The sequence below is a fragment of the Squalius cephalus genome (assembly GCF_949319135.1).
Source record: "Squalius cephalus genome assembly, chromosome: 10".
NCBI classification, from domain to species: domain Eukaryota; kingdom Metazoa; phylum Chordata; class Actinopteri; order Cypriniformes; family Leuciscidae; genus Squalius; species Squalius cephalus.
Window position 1 is genome coordinate 41,229,041 of NC_137131.1, and position 21,110 is coordinate 41,250,150.

The 21,110-nt window shown below is 41.1% G+C and overlaps 1 protein-coding gene across 3 annotated transcripts in view; it reads right to left on the reverse strand.

Moving 5' to 3' along the window:
- The window catches only part of LOC307165360 (fatty-acid amide hydrolase 1-like), a 61,429-nt gene extending 53,544 nt beyond the window's left edge, over positions 1-7,885 (reverse strand). For all 3 annotated transcript variants that reach the window (XR_013822460.1, XM_079882918.1, XM_079882917.1), the window contains exons 1-4: positions 7,462-7,885; positions 6,663-6,776; positions 3,551-3,694; positions 3,330-3,463 (exon numbers count right to left, since the gene is read on the reverse strand). Coding sequence is in view for 2 of the 3 variants with exons in the window: in XM_079882918.1 (XP_079739044.1) it covers positions 3,330-3,463; positions 3,551-3,694; positions 6,663-6,776; positions 7,462-7,674 (605 nt within the window). In the remaining variant the exon portion in view is untranslated. The remainder of the gene's footprint in view (positions 1-3,329; positions 3,464-3,550; positions 3,695-6,662; positions 6,777-7,461) is intronic.
- Positions 7,886-21,110: the final 13,225 nt, after the last annotated feature.

The following is a 21,110-nucleotide window of genomic DNA, read 5'->3' on the forward strand; positions in this document are numbered from 1 at the left end:
TTGATATCTAGTCAGTGACAGAGTGCAAGCATATTCGTCTAAAATAATTCAGTTTTTTCAGCTTCAGAATCATGAATATTTTTATTCTGGTGTCACTATTGTCCTGTGCATTGGGTTATCAGCACCAAGTCCAAGCCTATTCATTTCCACCCCCAATGTACTGTATAACCAAATTTAGCATTTTAATCAACAGTTAATTTTTTTTAAAACCTTTTACCTTATGTCTTGGAGAATCGCAATTATATTGTATCCCTACAATTGAACTAATTGAAAAAGTCTCAATGGATACAAAGGTACAAAATCGCTTTCCAGAACCTTCACTCTCTCAGTTCCTCTGTGGTAGAATGAGCTTTCAGCCTCTACCTGATTTCCTGAGACCATCACAACCTTCAAGAAACAACTGAAGACACATTCTCACTTCTGCTCTAGTTTCTGTACTACTCTAGCTGACCCCTGAAACTTGACTTTTGTCTAATTTCAACTCTCATAAAATGTTTAATGATTGTGGAGCCCCAGGTGTTTATGACTGAAGATAAATCACTCTTGAACTTATTTTTCAGTACAAAGGTCTTATATTGAAAATCATGGTTCAACATAAGCTAAGCCTTACATATCACACATTTCCCATGTAATTACAGCCCATAATGCCATAATACCATCCTTTTAACAGATGCTAATAAGACCCTGTCATTTGAAGAGCTCTTTTGTGAATTCTCTGTTATGAATACTGAGGTCTGCAGGAGAGAAATGAAGTACTAGTATATTAGACTAGTCCTTTTAGAAACAGCATACTAGCTTTTAAAAAAAAAAAAAAAAAAAAAAAGCCTGAACAGAGGGCTTGCATGTCTCTGTTATATAGAAAATAGTACCAAATAAATTGCTTTGCGAGGTGAAAAGTTCAATTTCATGAAGAAAGGTCACTGCAAAATGAAAATAAAAATGAGACATTACCTTCATTAAGAAAAAATGAAAGAATGAAAAAAAAACTCATCTTTAGGAGCATTATTATTATTTTTATTTTATTTTATTTTAGCAAGTAAAATACCCCCCCCCCCCATGTTTAAATGTTTACATTTTAAACTTACAACTGTACTTTACAATTTAAGTAATATATATATATATATATATATATATATAAAATTTATTTTTAATTTTTTTCCCCATTGTAATGAAAATAAGTTTCATTCACCAATTATAGGCCTGTTTCCCTACTACCACAGTTTTCCAAAATCTTAGAAAAACTGTTAACAGATTAGTTAACAGATTAGACAAATTTATTGACAAACACAATTTATTTGCTGAAAGTCAATATGGATTCAGATCACAAAGATCCACTTCATTGGCAGTTCTGGAATTAATAGAAGAAATCACCAGTTCCATAGACCAAAAGAAATTTGCAGTTGGAGTCTTCATTGATCTTAAAAAAGCATTTGACACAATAAATCATGAAATATTATTTAAGAAACTGGAGCGTTATGGGATCAGGGGTGTTGTTTTACAATGGATGAAAAGTTATTTAAGTAACAGGCAACAATTTGTGAAAATAAGTGATTTTCAGTCATCATGCTTGGACATTGTTTGTGGTGTACCCCAGGGGTCAGTGCTGGGTCCTAAACTCTTCATCTTATACATAAATGATATATGTAAGGTCTCAAAAATACTGCAATATTTTCTGTTTGCTGACGATACAAATATTTTGTGTACTGGGGAAAACCTGCAACAGCTTATGGAGGACATCACCTCAGAACTGATCAAAGTAAAGAAATGGTGTGACTTAAATAAACTGTCTTTGAATTTGGATACAACTAAATTTATGTTGTTTGGGAAGCGTAAGGGGAACAGCGATGTAAAAATGGTCATAGATGGTATAAATATAGATAGAGTTAAAGAAATGAAGTTTCTGGGGGTGATGATCGACCACAAGATCAGCTGGAAGCCACACATTCATCATGTTCAGTCTAAATTATCCAGAAGTATCTCCATCCTTGGTAAAGCCAAACAGTTCTTGAATATAAAAGCATTACATATATTATACTTTTCACTAATTCTGCCTTATTTAAATTACTGTGTGGAAGTCTGGGGCAACATCTACAAATCCTCACTTCGACCGTTGTGCACACTCCAGAAAAGAGCCATTCGGATAATACATAAGGCAGGTTTCCAGGATCACACTAATGATTTATTCAGAAACTCCTGCCTACTAAAACTTTCAGATCTGGTAGAATTTCAAACAGCTCAGTTAATGTTTAAAGCCAGTAACAAACAACTACCAGATAATATACAGAAACTTTTTACGGATAGGAAAGGGGGTTATGATTATAGGGGAAGGTGCAACTTCAGGATAAAGAGTGTTCGAACAACCATGAAGAGGATGTGCACTTCAGTCTGTGGTGTTAGGGTTTGGAATAAACTCAGCCAAGAACTGAAGCAATGTCCAAGCATGAGTTTGTTTAAAAAGAGGTTTAGACGGATGATTTTTGTGAAGTACCGAGATGAAAGCCAGAGGTGAATTGATGTCTCGTATGATGTATGTGGGTATGGTAGGGGGATGTGAATAAGGATTTGAAGTCAAGGCTCTAGAATTTACTACAAGAATAATATTAGATTACTTCTCTATTGATATACGGTTATATTCATTTTCTTTTCTTTTTTTTTTTTTTCTTTTTTTTCCCGTAGATTAGAAGACTTTGGAAACAGGATGATTATAGCAAATGTAAGTTTTGAATACTGGAGAAGGGGTAGGATTAAATAAGTTTTTACTTCTTCCAACCCCTTTTCAGACATGTTAAAGAGTGTTAGTGTATATGTGTTTGTGTTTATATGTATGCATTTGTGTATATATGTAAGCGTTTGTATATGTAGGTATGTTTATGTACCTGTATATGTGTGTATGTATATGGGTATGTATGTATGCACGTATGTGGGGGTAGGTGTGGATATATATATATGTAGGTACATATGGATATGGACGTGGGTTTCTATGCACATATGTGTATATGTGCTCAATTTCTTGTGTGAGTTAAAGACTGGCTATATATGATTGAAACAAAGTGTATGAACTTGTTAACATGTCTGAAATTAATCTAATAAATACAAAAAATACTAAATAAATACATTAACAACTGGAGGATAAAGGTGCTTACTGTCATTAATAATAATGTCAGAAAAATACAAATTAACTTTACTGACTAAGCTCCAGTAAAAGAGTTGCTAACTGCATGGTCTCTTCATACTCTTCATAAGATTCATTCCCATGGCTCGTCTTGCTCTACAAATCATCTGATATCACCAGGTTTTTCCCACAGGAATGATGTGCACTGTTTACTCACCTGAGAAGGCCTTGTGGTATGTTGGTCTTGATGAATGGGATGGCGCCCTGTTTCTTTAGCACTGTAACCACCACACTGTCCATGACCGCAGGCTGATCCAACTTACCCACAACACCACATGAAGAATCATGACCCTGCACACGCAAACAGGAAGTTACGTACACCACAAACAGGAAGTCACCTGTCTTCACCTGCGTAATGCTCTGTTCTCTTATATTGACCTTATATCCAACGTTGTCCTTGATGCTGATCGGCACTCCATACAGAAGACCTTTCTCTGATTGAGTGTTGATTTCTGTCAGTTGCTCCACAGACTCCATTAAGATCTCAGTGCTGCAGTTCAGATTCTTGTTCACTTCCAGAGCCTTTGAAGTGTGACATTACACATCTCAGTGGATTCATTCAAACAGACCTCTACAATAAGCACTGAAAATTGCTTATTGTTTGCATTAGTTTTTCTGCACTTTTTTCTATCATCCCAAAGGAAAAATAAATAAAAAATTACGCAAAATTGCGACTTTATGTCTCAAGGTCAAGGTAACTTTATTGTCCCCGAGGGGCAATTATTTGTCCAGCCAGCAGATAAACACAAGGACAAAACACACAGCAATACAGCAAAACATAAAATACCCACAGTCTCTGAAACACAATAGTAAAGAAATACATTTAAAACAGTTCTGGCAAATTGTTTAAAATCGAAATAGAAGTCGGGATAAGAGAGTTTCTGAGTCTATTGGACCTGCATCTGGGCATGGAGTACCAACGGCCTGAGGGAAGTAGCTTAAACTGGCAGGACAAGGGATGGCTAGGGTCAGCTGCAATAGATTGGGCCTTCTTTGCCTCTCTGTTGGAGTAGATGTGGGAGAGAGAGGGGAAGTTGATGCCTACAATCTTGCTACATTCTCACAATTCTGACTTTATAACTCACAATTGCGACTATATCACGCAATTGTGAAAAAAAAAGAAGTCAGAATTGTGAGATAAAAAGCAATTACCTTTTTTAATTTTTTATTCTGTGGTGGAAACAAGCTTCCACATATTCTATATATATATATACATATAGAATATATAATATATATATATATATATATATTCTTTTTTTTTACCACATAAGTATATATGCACGCAGATATATGATTGCAATCATGAAAACTCTCGTATGTTACTGAATATGGCAATGTAAATGTATTTGGTCTTGGCGGACTCGATTCTCCTGCTGATATTGCTGCTGCTGCACAGTAAGTATGGACTTGCTACTAATAATAGATACACAGACACGCTGCTGTGAGAATGTAAGATATGCTGCCACTGCATAAGCAGACACACACAAATCCCATAGCAGATCTGGGGAGGTGGAGCTGGGGAGGTGGAGGGGTTCAGAAAACTCTCAGGACTAGCCTACAGCGAACACTGAACCAGGCTATTTAAATGTTGAGCAAGCAATCTCATTGGCTGCAGAATCAGCAGAGATAGAGTCCTGCACGCGGGCAACCGCTAATCTTTGATGTAATGGGTAGATTCATATTTACGTTGTCATTTGCAGTGCAGGTGCGGGCCGGGAATCAATAGGCACGACGGACTGTGGGTCCAATAGCTCTGACTATTTCAACTCAATCCGGTACCCTCTTCTAGGCTGCTGCTTTCAAACGGTCCCGTGCTGGTTTGTGTTCACACTCTCTGTTAGTCTGAAGACCGTCAAAGGTTTCTAATTACAACGTGATTTGCAGAGATGAGAATTGTAGCCGATCACACTGCGACTCTTTGCTCACTTTCTGTATATGATCTATTCATAATTTGAATAAAAGTTTTATTTTTCATGCTGCTAAGAGGACCAACGGCCACATACACACTATAGGAGAGACAACCGATAGCCTATTACATGACAGTGAAGGCTCATATCTGGCTATGTTCTTTTTATTTATAGAGACTGTAATTTACAAGCGTCTTCATAGCCTGTGATTTATGCACATTTGTTCAAAATAGCCTGTATGGGCAGATTGTTCATATGGTCCAGGCAAAAGACGGATGCACGCTCTTATCTTTTTTCTGTTAATTATTACTATGTTGGGCTGCATGTCTATTTTTTCTTAAATGCATCAACTCAGAATGCCTAATGTTGGTTTGATTTCCCACATTATGACCAAATCAATTCAAATGAATTATTTTCCATAATACCATAACTGCAATTTAATATTTTTAGAAATTAGAACATAGCTTTTCTTTCTTGAAGAAGAGACATATTTATCACTTATTTAATGAGATTTATAATATGAGTAAAAATTAAAACTATTAGTAAATGGCATCAAGAAAAGACAGCAAAAGATGGATCAATGTTTAAAAGATTTACAATAAAAGTTATTTGTAAACCTCTGAAGCTTAGCCTGACTTCGTCATACTCATATTCTAGTCACAATGTGAGTCTGAGACTGCTCCATTGAGATTTGATTATGGGGCGTGTCTCAACCGAACCAGGAAAAAAAAAAAACTCTGCACTCAATTGGATAGACCTACAACCAATCAGAGCAACGGAGTAAATGACGCATGTTCTTCATTCATATTTTCAACCAACAAAATGTCGCGGCTCTCTGTTCCTCTTTTAAAATGAATGCGCTGTGGATATCTTCTATAACAGACGCGATGGCGGAATCTACACATGATGTTTCATAAACAAAGTTCGGGAGAAGCACGTACAAATAATCAATCCAATATCAACTTGTCATCAAACAATACCATGTCTAACGTTACCCTATATCAGCATGAGGAAGCATATTCACTCTGTCAACTTACCTAACAGTCCTTGACAGTTTTTCAGCATCCCTCCACCACCCCGAATCCTCACTCTTGTCTTGTTCTCTCACAACCAGGAACACGGGGGAGTATGGCTACCGAGCCCACAGCCCTCGGACAGCACGTCATATACGCATTTAGTCTATCTGACTTATTTGTGTGAACTCGTGAAATCTTATAGGCTATAAGCATTTATTTTATCTGACTTATTTGTAAATGTGAACTCGTGAAATCTCAATTCTCCAGCTGCACTCGTCTTTGTTGTAAACTCATTCAAATCAAGCACTCTTTGGTGACGTAGGTGATTACGTTACCGTTGCTCATCTGTCCATCATCGTATAAAGCCCGCCCTGACAATTTGATTGGTCCGAACAATTTTTGTTCGGGCATAATAGCTCCTCAACGGAGCGAGTCCAGACCGAACTTCCCGACCAAAAAATATTGTGGGCGGGGTTCGTGCTGGCACCCAGGCTATCTGAAGCTGGGAATAAAGTCATAAATCCCATAAAGAGTTATGGACAGGTAAAATATGGCCGCAGTCACAACCTTTTCCATGTAAGCATGTAGAACAGCATCCGGCTGCAGGGAGCCGTCCTGGAGTTTCCCAGTGAGCTCCGACAAAGACAGAGATACTATTGAACTGCTCTCAAAGTCTGGGTTCTGGAAAGATGCAAGAAACAAACATCAGATGTTTACATATTCACCTAGGGGAGACTGGGGCTAGTTGTCACAGTGGCTTGATCTCAACTTGAGGAAAAAATCCAGTTACACAAATGCTTATTTTCTCTAGAGGTGGTTTTCTATGTTGGTTTCCAAACATTTAGTTAAAAATATATAGGGAAAGTTTTCCAGTATCATAGTATTTTTTGTAATATAATATCTGTTAAGAAGAACACCACACTCACATACATTAGGTCAAAAGTCAACAATGTAGTGAACATAAACTGAGGGTTGTTCTCCATAAAAGTCAGATGGGGGAAAGGTTTAATTTGATTAATTTATTTAAATTCTATGGATTGATTACTTAATTTAATAAATTATTTAATTGTATTTAATTTGCTTTAAATTTATTAATTATTATATAATAGAAAAAACAATGGATTTTTGTCACCGCCTCCACTTTTACAGTAACATAAATTTTGCTAAAAAATTCTATTCAGCAGTGGCAGGCTCCACTGTGACAACTTACACAATATAGTGACAATGGTAATTTCAGAGTTTCAATAGTCATGAGAACCATGACTTCTAAATGCATGACATGCATATTCATAAACATAAACACTTAGCCTACTCTATACATAATGCATATTGCATTAATAATTGATGCATGTTAGATTTTTACTACCTGTATTTTAAATTGTTGCACCGCTTGTTCAGCCTGTTGAAGTGATTTATCACGTCTCTTCCGTGCGTTTAGTATTTTCTTCTGAATCTTCTGGTTATTTCTCCATTTCCAGAAGAGAATTAACGCACCTGTACCGCAAACTGTGGCTGCAAACATCGGCGTCCAGTTAATATTCATATCTGAGGCAAGTTGTTGCAAATTAAAACTCTCCATAACTGTTGCTCATGTGTTGTGACCGGTTGAGACAGTGTGTAGTCTGTCTCTGGGTCTTTAAGAACTCTAGTAGTGTTAACCACAACAAATGAACGCCCGGTGTTACAACTCTTAACCGATTTCCTGTGCGAATGGAGATCAGAGCCCTTCGATAAAGAGGGAGACTACAAACTGCGCTCAAAATGGCCGATTCTGACTGTGAGAAAGGCTGTTCATTTAAGGCACATGTTTACATGTAAAACCAAGCGGCAACCTCCCCGTCTCTCTCTTAAAACCAACACGGAAGTGACATTGGTCCGTGTAACGCTTCACAATTCACTTTTCAGACCATACCATGCAAATGCAAAAATGAAAAATTGAAACCAGACATTCATTTTTCTTGTTTTTCCAGTTACATTATCAATGGATATTTGCCTTTTTCTCCCCTTTTTTCAATTTTACTTTTGCTAAATTGTGACTTCAGAAACAAACATTTGAATAAATGAAATCTAACCGATTTTCTATTTTTCCATTTTTCGTCTTGTAATTTGTGCCGTGGGCGGTACCATTAGCACGGGGGTGTGGCCGTGGACTAACTTAGTCTTTACTATCATTTCATGTAACTGCTTTATTTACACTGCATGCACGTTTGAGGAGAAGTTTAAAAGACGGAACACGGGACGACATTTGTCACCCGAAGTGCCATCATTTTTATTATTAATAGTCTGTGCTAAATTATAAGGCAGTCTCGGACCGGCCATCGGGAGCAGCCGGGAAAAGTGAAATCCCGGTGGCCTGGGTACGATTTGGCACATATTGCCCTTGTTTGTATTTACCTATTCATTCTTACTTTATTTTATTAATATATAGCTATATCCTTGTTGTTGTTGTTCATTTTGCATGGTACAGTAGCCGAGGCAGCCACAACCATGAGATCCCAGACAGTTCATTTTCAGTGCAGGCAGAACGGGGGTGGCTCGCGAGCAGCAGCGCTTTTCAAGATCCTTCACGGGAATCTAGAATAACGATAAAAATTATAGCCTACTAAGCAAAAAATATAGAAAAAAATAAGCATATTTTTCCCCCCAATTTTTTAAAGGTTTTTAGCTCTCGTTTGTAGGCTAATACAATAGGCTATTTAATGTCTATAACTGCTGATTCATTATCGAATGGCGAATTTAATGTGCTCGAATAAATAAATAAAAAACAAACTGGGCAATGTGCCAAACGTAGCAAGGTATTTATGTTTATTTATGGAAAATAAATAAATATTATTGCTTTTGATTTGCAGCACAGTTAGCTATAGCCTATATCGCCTCATGCTCATATCCCGGCGAACTGCTTCTATTATAATGAACAGACTAGTTCTACAACTGTGCTAGATTTAAGGGCATTTTACGGGAACGAGAAGCGGTGTAGAGCTAAAGCACACAGAAGCTCAAGCGGATGCCGTGGTAACGAACAATGCCCGCTATAGTGAAAACATCTGCATCTTTATTGTAGGCCTATTGTAGACTATTACAAACGAGAGCTAAAAACCTAACAAAAAAAAAACAAACTTTTTTTTCTATATTTTCGCTTGTATTTTTATTAATAAGGTCAATACAAACAGGTAGGGCAATGTGCCAAATCATACCCAGGCCACCGGGATTTCACTTTTCCCGGCTGCTCCCGATGGCCAGTGCGAGACTGCCTTATAATTTAGTACACGTAGACTATTAGCCTAATAATAGCCTACAAGTTATGGCACTTCGGGTGAAAAAATGTTGTCCTGTGTTCCGTCTTTTAAACTTCCCCTCAAACGTGCATGCAGTGTAAATAAAGCAGTTACATCAATGATATGATAGTAAAGACTTAAGTTAGTCCACGGCCACACCCCCGTGCTAATGGTACCGCCCACGGCACAAATTACAAGACGAAAAAATGGAAAAATAGAAAATCGGTTAGATTTCATTTATTCAAATGTTTGTTTCTGAAGTCACAATTTAGCAAAAGTAAAATTGAAAAAAGGGGGGAAAAAAGACAAATATCCATTGATAATGTACTGGAAAAACAAGAAAAAAGAATGTCTGGTTTCACTTTTTCATTTTTTCATTTGCATTGTATGGTCTGAAAACTGAATTGTGAAGCGTTACACGGACCGGACATTTTACTTTGTTTCCAAAACCCATCTTTTTCTGAAAAACAAAATTATATAATTAATCTTTTTATCATTTTGGCAAAATTTTATATTCATAAGACAAAAATAACTCAAAAGAAACCCTCCTATATTGCCTTCTATAACACTGATCTAACAATATATTTTGAAACTCTTTCAAACATGAGATCACAAAATAAAAAGCTTATAAAAACAATACAAATATTAAAGCTTTTCAAATACATATAACTGCCCTGATATTTTATACTTATATTTTTGTATTTGTTCTTATGTTTATGTTTATTTTTTATTTTTGTTTATCTGGTAAAATATTTTGAGCTGTATTGTTAATACTTTGTAACCATTTTTTTTTTTTTTTTTTTTTTTTTTTTTTTGCATTGTACTGAAATGTTTTTGTATTTGAACTGACTAAATAAAAAAATAAAAAAAATAAATAAAAAACAACAACACGGAAGTGAGTTAAACTGCAATTCGTTGACTGGCCGCATGAGGCTGGTGTCAAAAGTGAGTCAAATCTGTATCTCCCCCATGTTAAAATGCCAAATTTTACAGCAGAAAAAAACGTGTTTACAGCCTGGTGTCTGTATGTTTTTTTGGTCTATACAGCTAATTTTGCCCTTCATGACAACTGTGAGGGGGGTGAATTTTTTTATAACTCATCCGTTTAGTTGATTAATATTTAAAGTTCTGCATAATTAAGGGTGTGTCCACTTTTGAGTGACAGGTGGATTCCCGCTGATGTCAATGCTAGCCGTTTGTCTGCTGTTAGCCGCGTCACTTCACCTCAGCAAATTTTAGCTGCTGAACTTGCCATTTCTGCAGTGTTTGTGCTTTTTTCGGGATTATTTCATATAATTTAATACACCCATTACTTAGCCCACGGCTTCGGATTCTGTCGTTGTCGTCGAGTATCGTTCGAGAGAACAACCAGTGCTGTATTCAGTTGTTTTCCTCTGTGAACATGCACTAATGGATGTCTGACAATTTCGTTGCTTTTTGGAGTTTTCAGATTTAAAAAAGGTCTATAGATATAAAGGCTCGTTCGTTCTGCTCTCACGGAACAGATATATTATAATTTCGTTGCTTTTTGGAGTTTTCAGATTTAAAAAAGGTCTATAGATATAAAGGCTCGTTCGTTCTGCTCTCACGGAACAGATAGATTATAATATTATGTACCGTCAGATGAAATCCTGCAGGTGTCGGCGCTTTCTCCGTCCATGCAATAAATCCTTGAATGAGCGCGGATTTCTATCACATTTACTTGAACTTCATAGGTAATATATCTATGGTTTAACCCATTTGAGAGGCGGCCGAAATCAGAATTTAAAATGGACTGAATAAGCTCTCTACGAACTTGACGAGCGATGCCGCGCTGACGGAGACTATAACGAGTGACTTACATGTAACTGTTATGCACATAAATCACTGTCACACACACTCTCTCAGAGTAATAGTTACTGCATAATACATTTTCAACTAGCAGAATAGTACAGAATCACGATACACAGTCTCACTTGTAGCCATGTCTTTTAACTATTATAATATTTCGAAGGGCAAAAACAGGAACTTTTAATTGGCTTTTCATCATCAACTGTCACTTTAGCGTGAGGCCCTGTGCAGTCGCAGACTTGGTACTTTCCATAGGGTACTTTCAGTAGCATTTACCTCCCAAGCCTGAGCTAACTCGATCACGTCGAGGGGTGAGCGTGGTTTCAGCTCCTCAGCTCCACACACGCCCCGCCTCTTTGCCCATTTTCTGTTATCCGGGAGTGACGCAAGGTGACGCGAGGCCAAGATGGCGATGGCTGACTCCGCCCACTTTAGGCTTCAAAAATGCTCTTCAGAAACCTACGGGTGACGTCACGGACACTACGTCCATATTTTTTTACAGTCTATGTGTAAAACACAAGTTTATTGCCAATAAAAATATTAAGGAATTGCCATTATTTCAATTGTTCGCGAAGAAATCCTTTTTTCTTCACCTTTATTTTTGACAAGAGTTCTCTTACGAGAGGTTCTCTCGTACTTGCGTAATATCTTACGCTAGGGGAAAACCTCTTTTCCACGAGATACTGAAGCCAAAAAATTATCCTTAAATTTGCAATAATGTAAAACGCATTGCAGCAGCATGCAGACATGGGCGAGACAGCTCGCGCGCCCATTGGCTGCTCTGCGGCAACTGCACCAGCCTATCGAGAGAGGCCCCTCATGACGTCAGAACCAATGAGCGCGCGAGCTGTCTCGCCCATGTCTGCATGCTGCTGCAATGCGTTTTACATTATTGCAAAATTAAGGATAATTTTTTGGCTTCAGTATCTCGTGGAAAAGAGGTTTTCCCCTAGCGTAAGATATTACGCAATACGTCATGTCCCGCCAAAAGAGGGTGGGGCTCGGCTATAAATATAGCCTCGAGGGGCTGGTTTGACCAATTTTTCATCTCTTCAGCGAAGCTCACGCATCGCTGGATCCCGAGAGGAAGAAGCCGCGCCGTCTGATAGAAGCACTCAGCGGGATTAGTGCTGCATCTGAAGCTGCTGGTCGACAACTCGCCGCCTTCAGTCGCCGTTCCTGCTCACGCTTTCCGGCGTACATATCCTTTTCTCTGCTACTGTGTTTTGTGTATGTGTGTGTGTTCGCCGCCGCGACACACACTCTCATTGCATTAAAAGAGCCGGGCGTCTTTATCAAGACACCCCTTTTCCTGGTAAGGATCACGCAGCTCTCGCGCTCGCTGACGGCGCTGCCCTCAGCGAGCTAATGCCTACGGTGACTCTGAGGACTCGCCTGGCATCCTTCTCCGAGACTGCACCTCCGCCCGCCGCGGTACCGCGCCGTAAAAAGCGCCGTGCTCAACGGGTCCCGGAACCTCCCCCAGCCCGCAAAGCTCGCCGGTGCGCCCGCCTGTTTCACCTGCTTCGCTGAGTCTCTTCCTGATGGATAACGGCCGCCGCATGCCGCCGCTTCCATCGTGGATGTAGACCAAGAAGCCACGTCTGGGGGGGATGATATCTGCTCGGGGCTAGCTTTCTCTCTCCCTCTGTTCGAGCCGCGCAAACTGCGCCGTTCACAAGGGAGACCGGAAGCGGACGGTCACGGGGTTAGTTTTTTCTTTACGTTATAAGAAAAGCTACCCCGCCCTAGTTGCGCCCCATTCACCGACGAAATGAGAAAAGAGTGTTTTTTGTCCCGCCGAGGCTGGACTTAACCTCCATTTTTCATATATGCTCGTGCTAACTGAAAGCTTATGTGTTCCCCCCCTGTGGCTCAGTGGCGGAATCTAAGGCTTTCGCATGAGAGACCCGTGTTCGAAACCCGGGTCTACCGGCACACAAAATTATGCCGTCAATGCTTCGCTCTGTCAGTTCCCTTAAAAGGCGACTACAGATGTGTTTTTTGCAGCCAACGAGCGCGTTGTACAACCCGCTCGCCTGCACCCAGACACTGTTTCTATGGTTCGCGTGCGTCGCTGGCGAAATGAGAAAAGAGAGTACTTTTAGTCCCGCTGAGGCCGGACCAGTCTCCATTTCTCATTCCCCTCTGAAGTTCAGGCGACTGGAAATATCAATTTTGCAGCAAACGAGCCTGTTATAAATACACGCACGCCTGCAAACAAAACAGCCCGCTTGCCTGCACACAAACGCCGTTTTTACGGCGACCCAGATAAATCCCATAAAGAGTGTATTTTCTGGTATTCCGGCCACGGCCGATGGTGTTATGAGTGTAGTAAAAATGCCCACTGCCCAGTGCCCATTCCTACACACAAACACGGCCCGCCACACACGGCCCACACAAATAAAATCGACTCATGTCGGTTGTGCACCAAATGTAGTGATTGTGCCCACGTCCCAGTGCCCGAAAACACTACACACTACATGTCTCACGGTTTATGTAAAAACGAAACCAACACACATACAGTCTGCACAAACAGACGGTGTTTTCAGCGTTATGAATGGGCCCGCTGTCCCGCGCCCTCATTCGCTCACAGACATAATAAACCCCACGCTCACCCCGCTCGCTCTCTCTCAGCACACCGCTGTAGGAGAACTGAGCGCGGGCAGGCTGCCCGCTGTGATCAGCGCGCCCCCAGTCTCACACGCTGCAAGCGCGGCGCTCATGTTACAGCACACCGATGCTCTCCGCTCGCCACTAGGTCGCGACCAGAGCCCAGATATCATTCTACCCCTAGCCACTCACGCGAAAGCGTGGGCAGAGCTTCCCGGGGTATCAGAGTGGGTGCTGAACATTATAGAAAAAGGCTATTCGCTACAGTTCGGTCGACGCCCGCAACGCCAAGCGGCGCGAATCGAAACTACGGTGGAAAAGGAAGTAGCACACCTACTTCGAGCCGAAATAGCGAAGTTACTGAGCAAAGGGGCTATAGAACCCTTATCACAAGCTCAGAGCGAAGGGGGTATGTACAGCAGACATTTTCTGGTACCCAAAAAAGACGGGGGTCTCAGACCCATTCTAGATCTAAGACGACTAAACAAAGCACTTCTGAAACGATGGTTCAGAATGCTCACGACCAGGAAAATCCTCTCGCAAGTTTGCCAAGGGGACTGGTTCATGTCGATAGATCTGAAAGACGCTTATTTTCAAATACAAATAGCGTCACGTCACAGGCGATTTTTGAGATTCGCCTTCGAGGGCCAGGCATATAAGTACACAGTCCTGCCGTTTGGCCTATCCCTGGCACCTCGTGCATTCACGATGTGCATGGATGCAGCGCTCGTACCCCTCAAGCTCCGAGGCATACGAGTGCTGAATTATTTGGACGATTGGCTGGTTCTAGCTCGATCACAGTCAGAGCTCATAGAACACAGGACCATATTACTCGATCACCTCGAGAATTTTGGTCTCAAATTCAATTGGGCGAAGAGTTTGCTGTCTCCCAGTCAGAAAATATCCTTTCTGGGTACAGAACTGGACTCGCTGTCTATGACAGCACAACTGTCACCGCAGCGCAGGCTGAGTATTCAGCGCATGACAGAAACTTTTCGCCACGGCACTTTAGTCCCGCTCAAAAAGTTCCAGAAAATGCTGGGTCTCATGGCTTCAGCATCTTCAGTGCTTCAGCTGGGTCTGCTTCGCATGCGCCCGCTGCGGTACTGGTTAAAACCGCGCGTTCCGCGCAGAGCGTGGACCTCCGGTCTCTTGCGCCTCAAGGTCGATCAGAAATGCATCGCAGCTCTGAAACCTTGGACAGTGACCGATTGGTACCGGTCAGGTGTAAGCCTGGGGACTTCCTCGAGTGTGAAGGTGGTGTCTACGGACGCCTCAACCTCGGGATGGGGAGCGCTGCTAGAGGGCAGACCGTTCTTCGGCCAGTGGTCAGAACGGGAGAAGCTTCTACACATAAACTGCCTGGAAATGATGGCAGTCGACAACGTGCTGAGGCGCTTTTGTCCCCATATAATAGGACACCACGTCCTGGTCCGTTCGGACAACATGTCAGTGGTGGCTTATATAAATCACCAAGGAGGTATCGGATCCAGAACCCTTCACAGGCTGACGGAACGCCTCCTGGCCTGGGCTCAGCACAATCTGCGCTCGCTCAGAGCAGCGCATGTGCCCGGCCACCTGAATGTGGGACCAGACAGACTGTCCAGGAACAATCTTCCGGAAGGAGAATGGTCTTTACAAACTGCTGTGGAGGACATTTGGCAGAGTGAAAATAGACCTATTTGCGTCTCAAGAGAACTCTCACTGTCAGGAATTTTTCTCCAGGAGCAGGGATGCGCTGGCCCGCGTCTGGCCCCGCTGCCCGCTCTATGTGTTTCCCCCTGTCACGCTTCTACCCCAGGTGTTAGAGCGAATCAGGGAAAACGGATGCCCCGTGCTACTCGTCGCCCCATTATGGACGAACCAAGCCTGGTTTCCAGTCCTGATGCAGCTGACGAGTACCGCCCCGTGGCCGATACCGGTGAGGAGGGATCTCCTCTCGCAGGCAAACGGCTCGATCTGGCATCCTTGCCCGGAGCTTTGGTCCCTACACGTGTGGGCCATCAACAGGTACCCGTTAACCTCCCAGCGGGAGTGTTAAACACGATCACGCAGGCTAGAGCTCCATCTACGAGACGGCTCTATTCCTCAAAATGGTCTGTGTTCACTAACTGGTGTACAGCGCGTGGCACTTCACCCTCACACTGTGGGGTGTCGGAGGTTCTTTCCTTTTTACAAGAGCTTCTGGATAAGGGCAGAGCCCCATCCACGCTCAAAGTTTATGTGGCGGCCATAGCAGCGTTCGCTGAACCAACACTTGGCCAGTCATTAGGAAGGAACGATCTAGTCATTCGCTTCCTTAGAGGAGCTAAGAGGCTGAATCCTCCCAGACCTCCCTCGGTTCCCGTTTGGGACCTTTCCACGGTTCTGGAAGCCATGAAAGGTGCCCCATTCGAGCCAATACAATCAATAGACCTAAAACACTTGTCTCTAAGAGCCTATGTGTCTCGCTCATCCGTTTTCAGACAGACGGAGCAGCTCTTTGTTTTATTCAGCGGACGTTCTAAGGGACTAGCCGCGTCAAAACAGAGTTTATCCAGATGGATAGTTGATGCTATAGCGCTAGCTTATACATCTAAGGGCCTGCAATGCCCGTTAGGTGTCAAAGCGCACTCCACGAGAGGCATGGCCTCGTCGTGGGCTTGGTCTAGTGGGATTGCCTTGCAATATATCTGTATGGCGGCAGGCTGGGCCTCCCCGTCTACATTTATAAGGTTTTATAACCTCGAGGTTCCCGCTTTACAAGCTAAGTTGCTCTTGGTCTAAATTTTCAGTATTGCCTGCCCGATGCTATCGGCCCAGGATGCTAAAACTGCTAGAGCGTCGATCACTGATTGTCTGTATACTTCTGTGGGCAGTGCGTAAGTCCCCCATATGTATCAGTCCAGGCCGAGTTCGCCCTGGCTGTGTGGAACACTTGATATAATCTGCTCTTATTAGAGCTCTATATTACAGGAATGATGCTATTCTAGCCCCTCTTCCTGGATTCTCTGTGAGTCCAGTGTGATTAGGCACTGTATGAGCCCCGGGCACCTGCCCTTGGGACTTTAGTGTTGTATCTCAAGCACGCACTGCGTTTTACACTGTGTTCCCCTAGCGTAAGATCTTACGCAAGTACGAGAGAACCTCTCGTAAGAGAACGTACTCGGTTACTAATGTAACCTCGGTTCTCTCTAGAGAGGGAACGAGTACTTGCGTATCTTGCCGTGCATGCATCACGCTCTGGTTCGCTTCGGCGATGAAAAATTGGTCAAACCAGCCCCTCGAGGCTATATTTATAGCCGAGCCCCACCCTCTTTTGGCGGGACATGACGTATTGGGCGCGAAGCGCCCTCATTGGTTCTGACGTCATGAGGGGTCTCTCTCGATAGGCTGGTGCAGTTGCCGCAGAGCAGCCAATGGGCACGCGAGCTGTCTCGCCCATGTCTGCATGCTGCTGCAATGCGTTTTACATTATTGCAAAATTAAGGATAATTTTTTGGCTTCAGTATCTCGTGGAAAAGAGGTTTTTCCCTAGCGTAAGATATTACGCAAGTACTCGTTCCCTCTCTAGAGAGAACCGAGGTTACGTTAGTAACCGAGTACGTTTTCTATCTCCATGTCTATAACTCATGAATATTAATTAGGCCATGCTGATCTAACCTTCCTAGTAAAAATGTGCCTTATAATTATTATTACATATAATTATTGCCATAACGAGCATTTAAACAGTCTATATTTAACTTTTTTATTGCATTAACAAGAACATTAACATAATATACACTTCACAATGGTCACAATGTATTCAACTGTTATATTCATAATAGCATTAAAGAAACAACAAAAAAAAGAGAGAAAAAAAGGAGGAAAAACTAATTTACAAGAAATTACTAAGAGAAAAGGATTCTAAAATTCTAAATTGGCCAGCAGCCATATCACCCTGTAGCCCAAGACTGGTTGCCCACTGAAGCTAAGCAGGGCTGAGCCTGGTTAGTACCTGGATGGAAGACCTCCTGAGAAAAAAACAGGTTGCTGCTGGAAGAGGTGTTAGTGAGGCCAGCAGGGGGTGCTCACCATAGATATCATATATAAACGCTAGATGTCTTATGGCGCAGTCACTTCCGGCATCACCGTTCGGCCATCTTACGGCAGTGCTCTGTGCATTAAGGTGAATGATCAGCACGTACACAAATCCTCATATCTCGATGAAATCTCGACGGATTTACAAACGGTTTGGTTTCTTACAAACGTTATTAACATGGCTATAATTCCGAATGCTTGAACATGCATGTTATAATTTTTCATATGTATGCAGTTTATGTATGCAGTGTCGTAACTACATCTCTGACGTTTATAACAAACCAAACCGTTTGAAAATCGGTAGAAAATTGAGCAAGTTATGGTTATTTTAAAGTACATGCACCATTAAACGAGTGAGCGAGCACCCTGTCGCAAGATGGCCGCCGTGTGCGGACGTCGACCTCCATTGGCCAACAGCGCGTACGAGGTATCTAGTGTTTATATATATATCTATGGTGCTCACCCTGTGGTCTGTGTGGGTCCTAATGCCCCAGTGTAGTGACGGGGACACTATACTGCCAAAAGAGCACCGTCCTTCGGATGAGACGTTAAACCGAGGTCCTGACTCTCTGTGGTCATTAAAAATCCCAGGATGTCCTTCGAAAAAGAGTAGGGGTGTAACCCCGGCATCCTGGCCAAATTTGCCCCTTGGCCCCTGTCCATCATGGCCTCCTAATCATCCCCATATACTGATTGGCTTCATCACTGTCTCCTCTCCACCAGTAAGCTGGTGTGTGGTGGGCGTTCTGGCGCAATATGGCTGCCGTCGCATCATCCAAGTGGATGCTGCACATTGGTGGTGGTTGAGGAGATTCCCCCATCTATGTAAAGCGCTTTGAGGTCTCAGAAAAAGCGCTATATAAATGTAACGAATTATTATTAAATATCAGTTTTCCTTTTAGGGCCTCAATATAGCCTAATACATCAGTTCAGTTTAAAAAAAACATACGATGCAGGTTTATTTTTTGTCCATTTTTGTTTATGTATATGATATTTTCCATACATAATTCTTAAATAATAATAAACTCTTACTCTTATACAATAAAAATATATCTTTATCAGATAGCTGAATCTTAAAATTTGTGATTTTAAATATCAGATATGGATTCTTCCTCTATCTACAAAAGACACATGTAGTCTCCATGTCTCACTGGGTAAATCAAATGAATAACTTTATATTGTTAGGGGTTAACAGTTTAGGACCCAAGGACCAGATGTTTGAAAGAAGACCCGGAGTCAGAATTATAAAAAATTGAAGAAAAGTTTGACTGAAGATAGTTTGCAGTTTCATCAGCAGAAGTCAGCTTCAAGACTCACACAGGAGTTCGTAGGCCGCCCCGCTTACAGTTACAAAGCAGTTATACCATTTCCCAGGTCTAAGCTACATCATTGCTTACAGGCTGAATGATTCTGATTGGCTAAGACATTGATAAACATAGTAATTTTCCACACATAGATTATGCAGCTGACACTCGGACCCTGAAGTTAGGCATGTCGTGACCTTCCTGGTCGCAGATTTGGGTTGCTGGGTGCCAGCATGTCTCGAACAACAACTCAGTCAATCTCCAATAATGCCAGAGGTTCCTTAACCTGTAAGCAAGAAGACTAACACACACACCGACACACATCTTTTCCAAGGTTGGATTTGGCCAGGCTCTAACTATAAACAGGAGTCTCGTCTCAAAACATCAAGATAATGTGTTCTTTCTCAAGGAGAGATACATTTTAGTCTAAGTAAGGCTTTAACAAAGAAATGGTCCCTTAAATTATTGGCTTCAATGACCCTTATGTGTTTTAACATGTTGAAGACCTTTCTCAAACACAAAACATGTCCCCATTTCATTTCTGGAAGCCTGGATAAATAGGCAAGCAATGTTACTGCATTCAGATATCAAAATATAGAATATATGAAAAGAACATTTCAGTGATCACACTGGTAACTTCTATAACAAAGTAAAATCTTCAGAGAAGTAATTCAACTCATGTGATATTTAGAAGGAAAAATATTGATTAATACCTTGATTATAATCACTCATTACATTGAAGCAGCAGTGGATTCCAATCCACCCCCTTCAATATATAATTTCCGTAACTTTACTGGTGAGACAGACAGTAACTAAATTGCATTCAATCTGGTTATACATTGAATTTCAAAATGGTTTGCATTAAGGCAAGTGATATTTTTCTGCATTATGTTTTTATATAAAAGTTATAAAAAAAATGATTTATCTTTAATCTTCACACTGTTAATAATTAACTGAGATAGACTCAGAGGATATATGACCTAATAAAAGTTGAATAAGGCAGGAATGGCATCAAATACTATTGCAAACTGTTTTTTTAATTCAATTACAGGGATCTTATAATAATTAAGGAATTCACAGTAATTAAATAGATGTCTATTATTCTTAAATAGACTAACTCTCTCACCAATATTATACCATTATCACCAGTTTCTGTAGAATGAGGACTTGTTTTTAAACGTATAATATATTTGTTGTGGAGAAAAGTTATGTTTAAAAATAAGCATCTGTAATAATAATAAAAAACAAAAACAAACAAACAATGAAAACAAGAAAGCTTTACCGGAAGCTTATTTATATCAAAATGACATCTAAAAAAAAATTCAAAACTTTTCAAAAATCAATTCAGGGAAGATATTCCATAAATAGGCCTACACAACAAATGGTCATGAAATTATGAAATTAAACAAAATAGTATCAACTTCTATTATGACTGATTGTGGAACATCTAATACAAGAGCTGTATACACTAAACCTGATAACCCTTCAGTTTTGGATGATAATATTCTTCCTTTTAAAGGTTGTATCAGTGATTTCAGGCCCAAATTTTTTTTTATCACATTCATCTAATCTTTCCTAACGATCCGCTAGCTGCCCGCCCCATAAGCATGCCGTCAAAAAACAGCGTCTCTGTAGGCAGCCTAGGCTCTGAGATCTGCACACAAAAACAATTAGTTTCACCAACCACTCAAAACCAAAACAAATAGTGTTCCAACCAATTACCGACAGGGGGAGGGTGTTGTGAGGTGTTGTGATCCCCTACTAGCGGATCGTTAGGAAAGATTAGATGAATGTGATGATTTTTTTTGGGGGCCTGAAATCACTGATACAACCTTTAATGATAGACTTAGTTCAACTGACATTCATTCTCCGAGCCAACAGATGGCAGCAAAGCATTTACAATGTAACGTAGATCAACGCTAGTCGTATTTAAA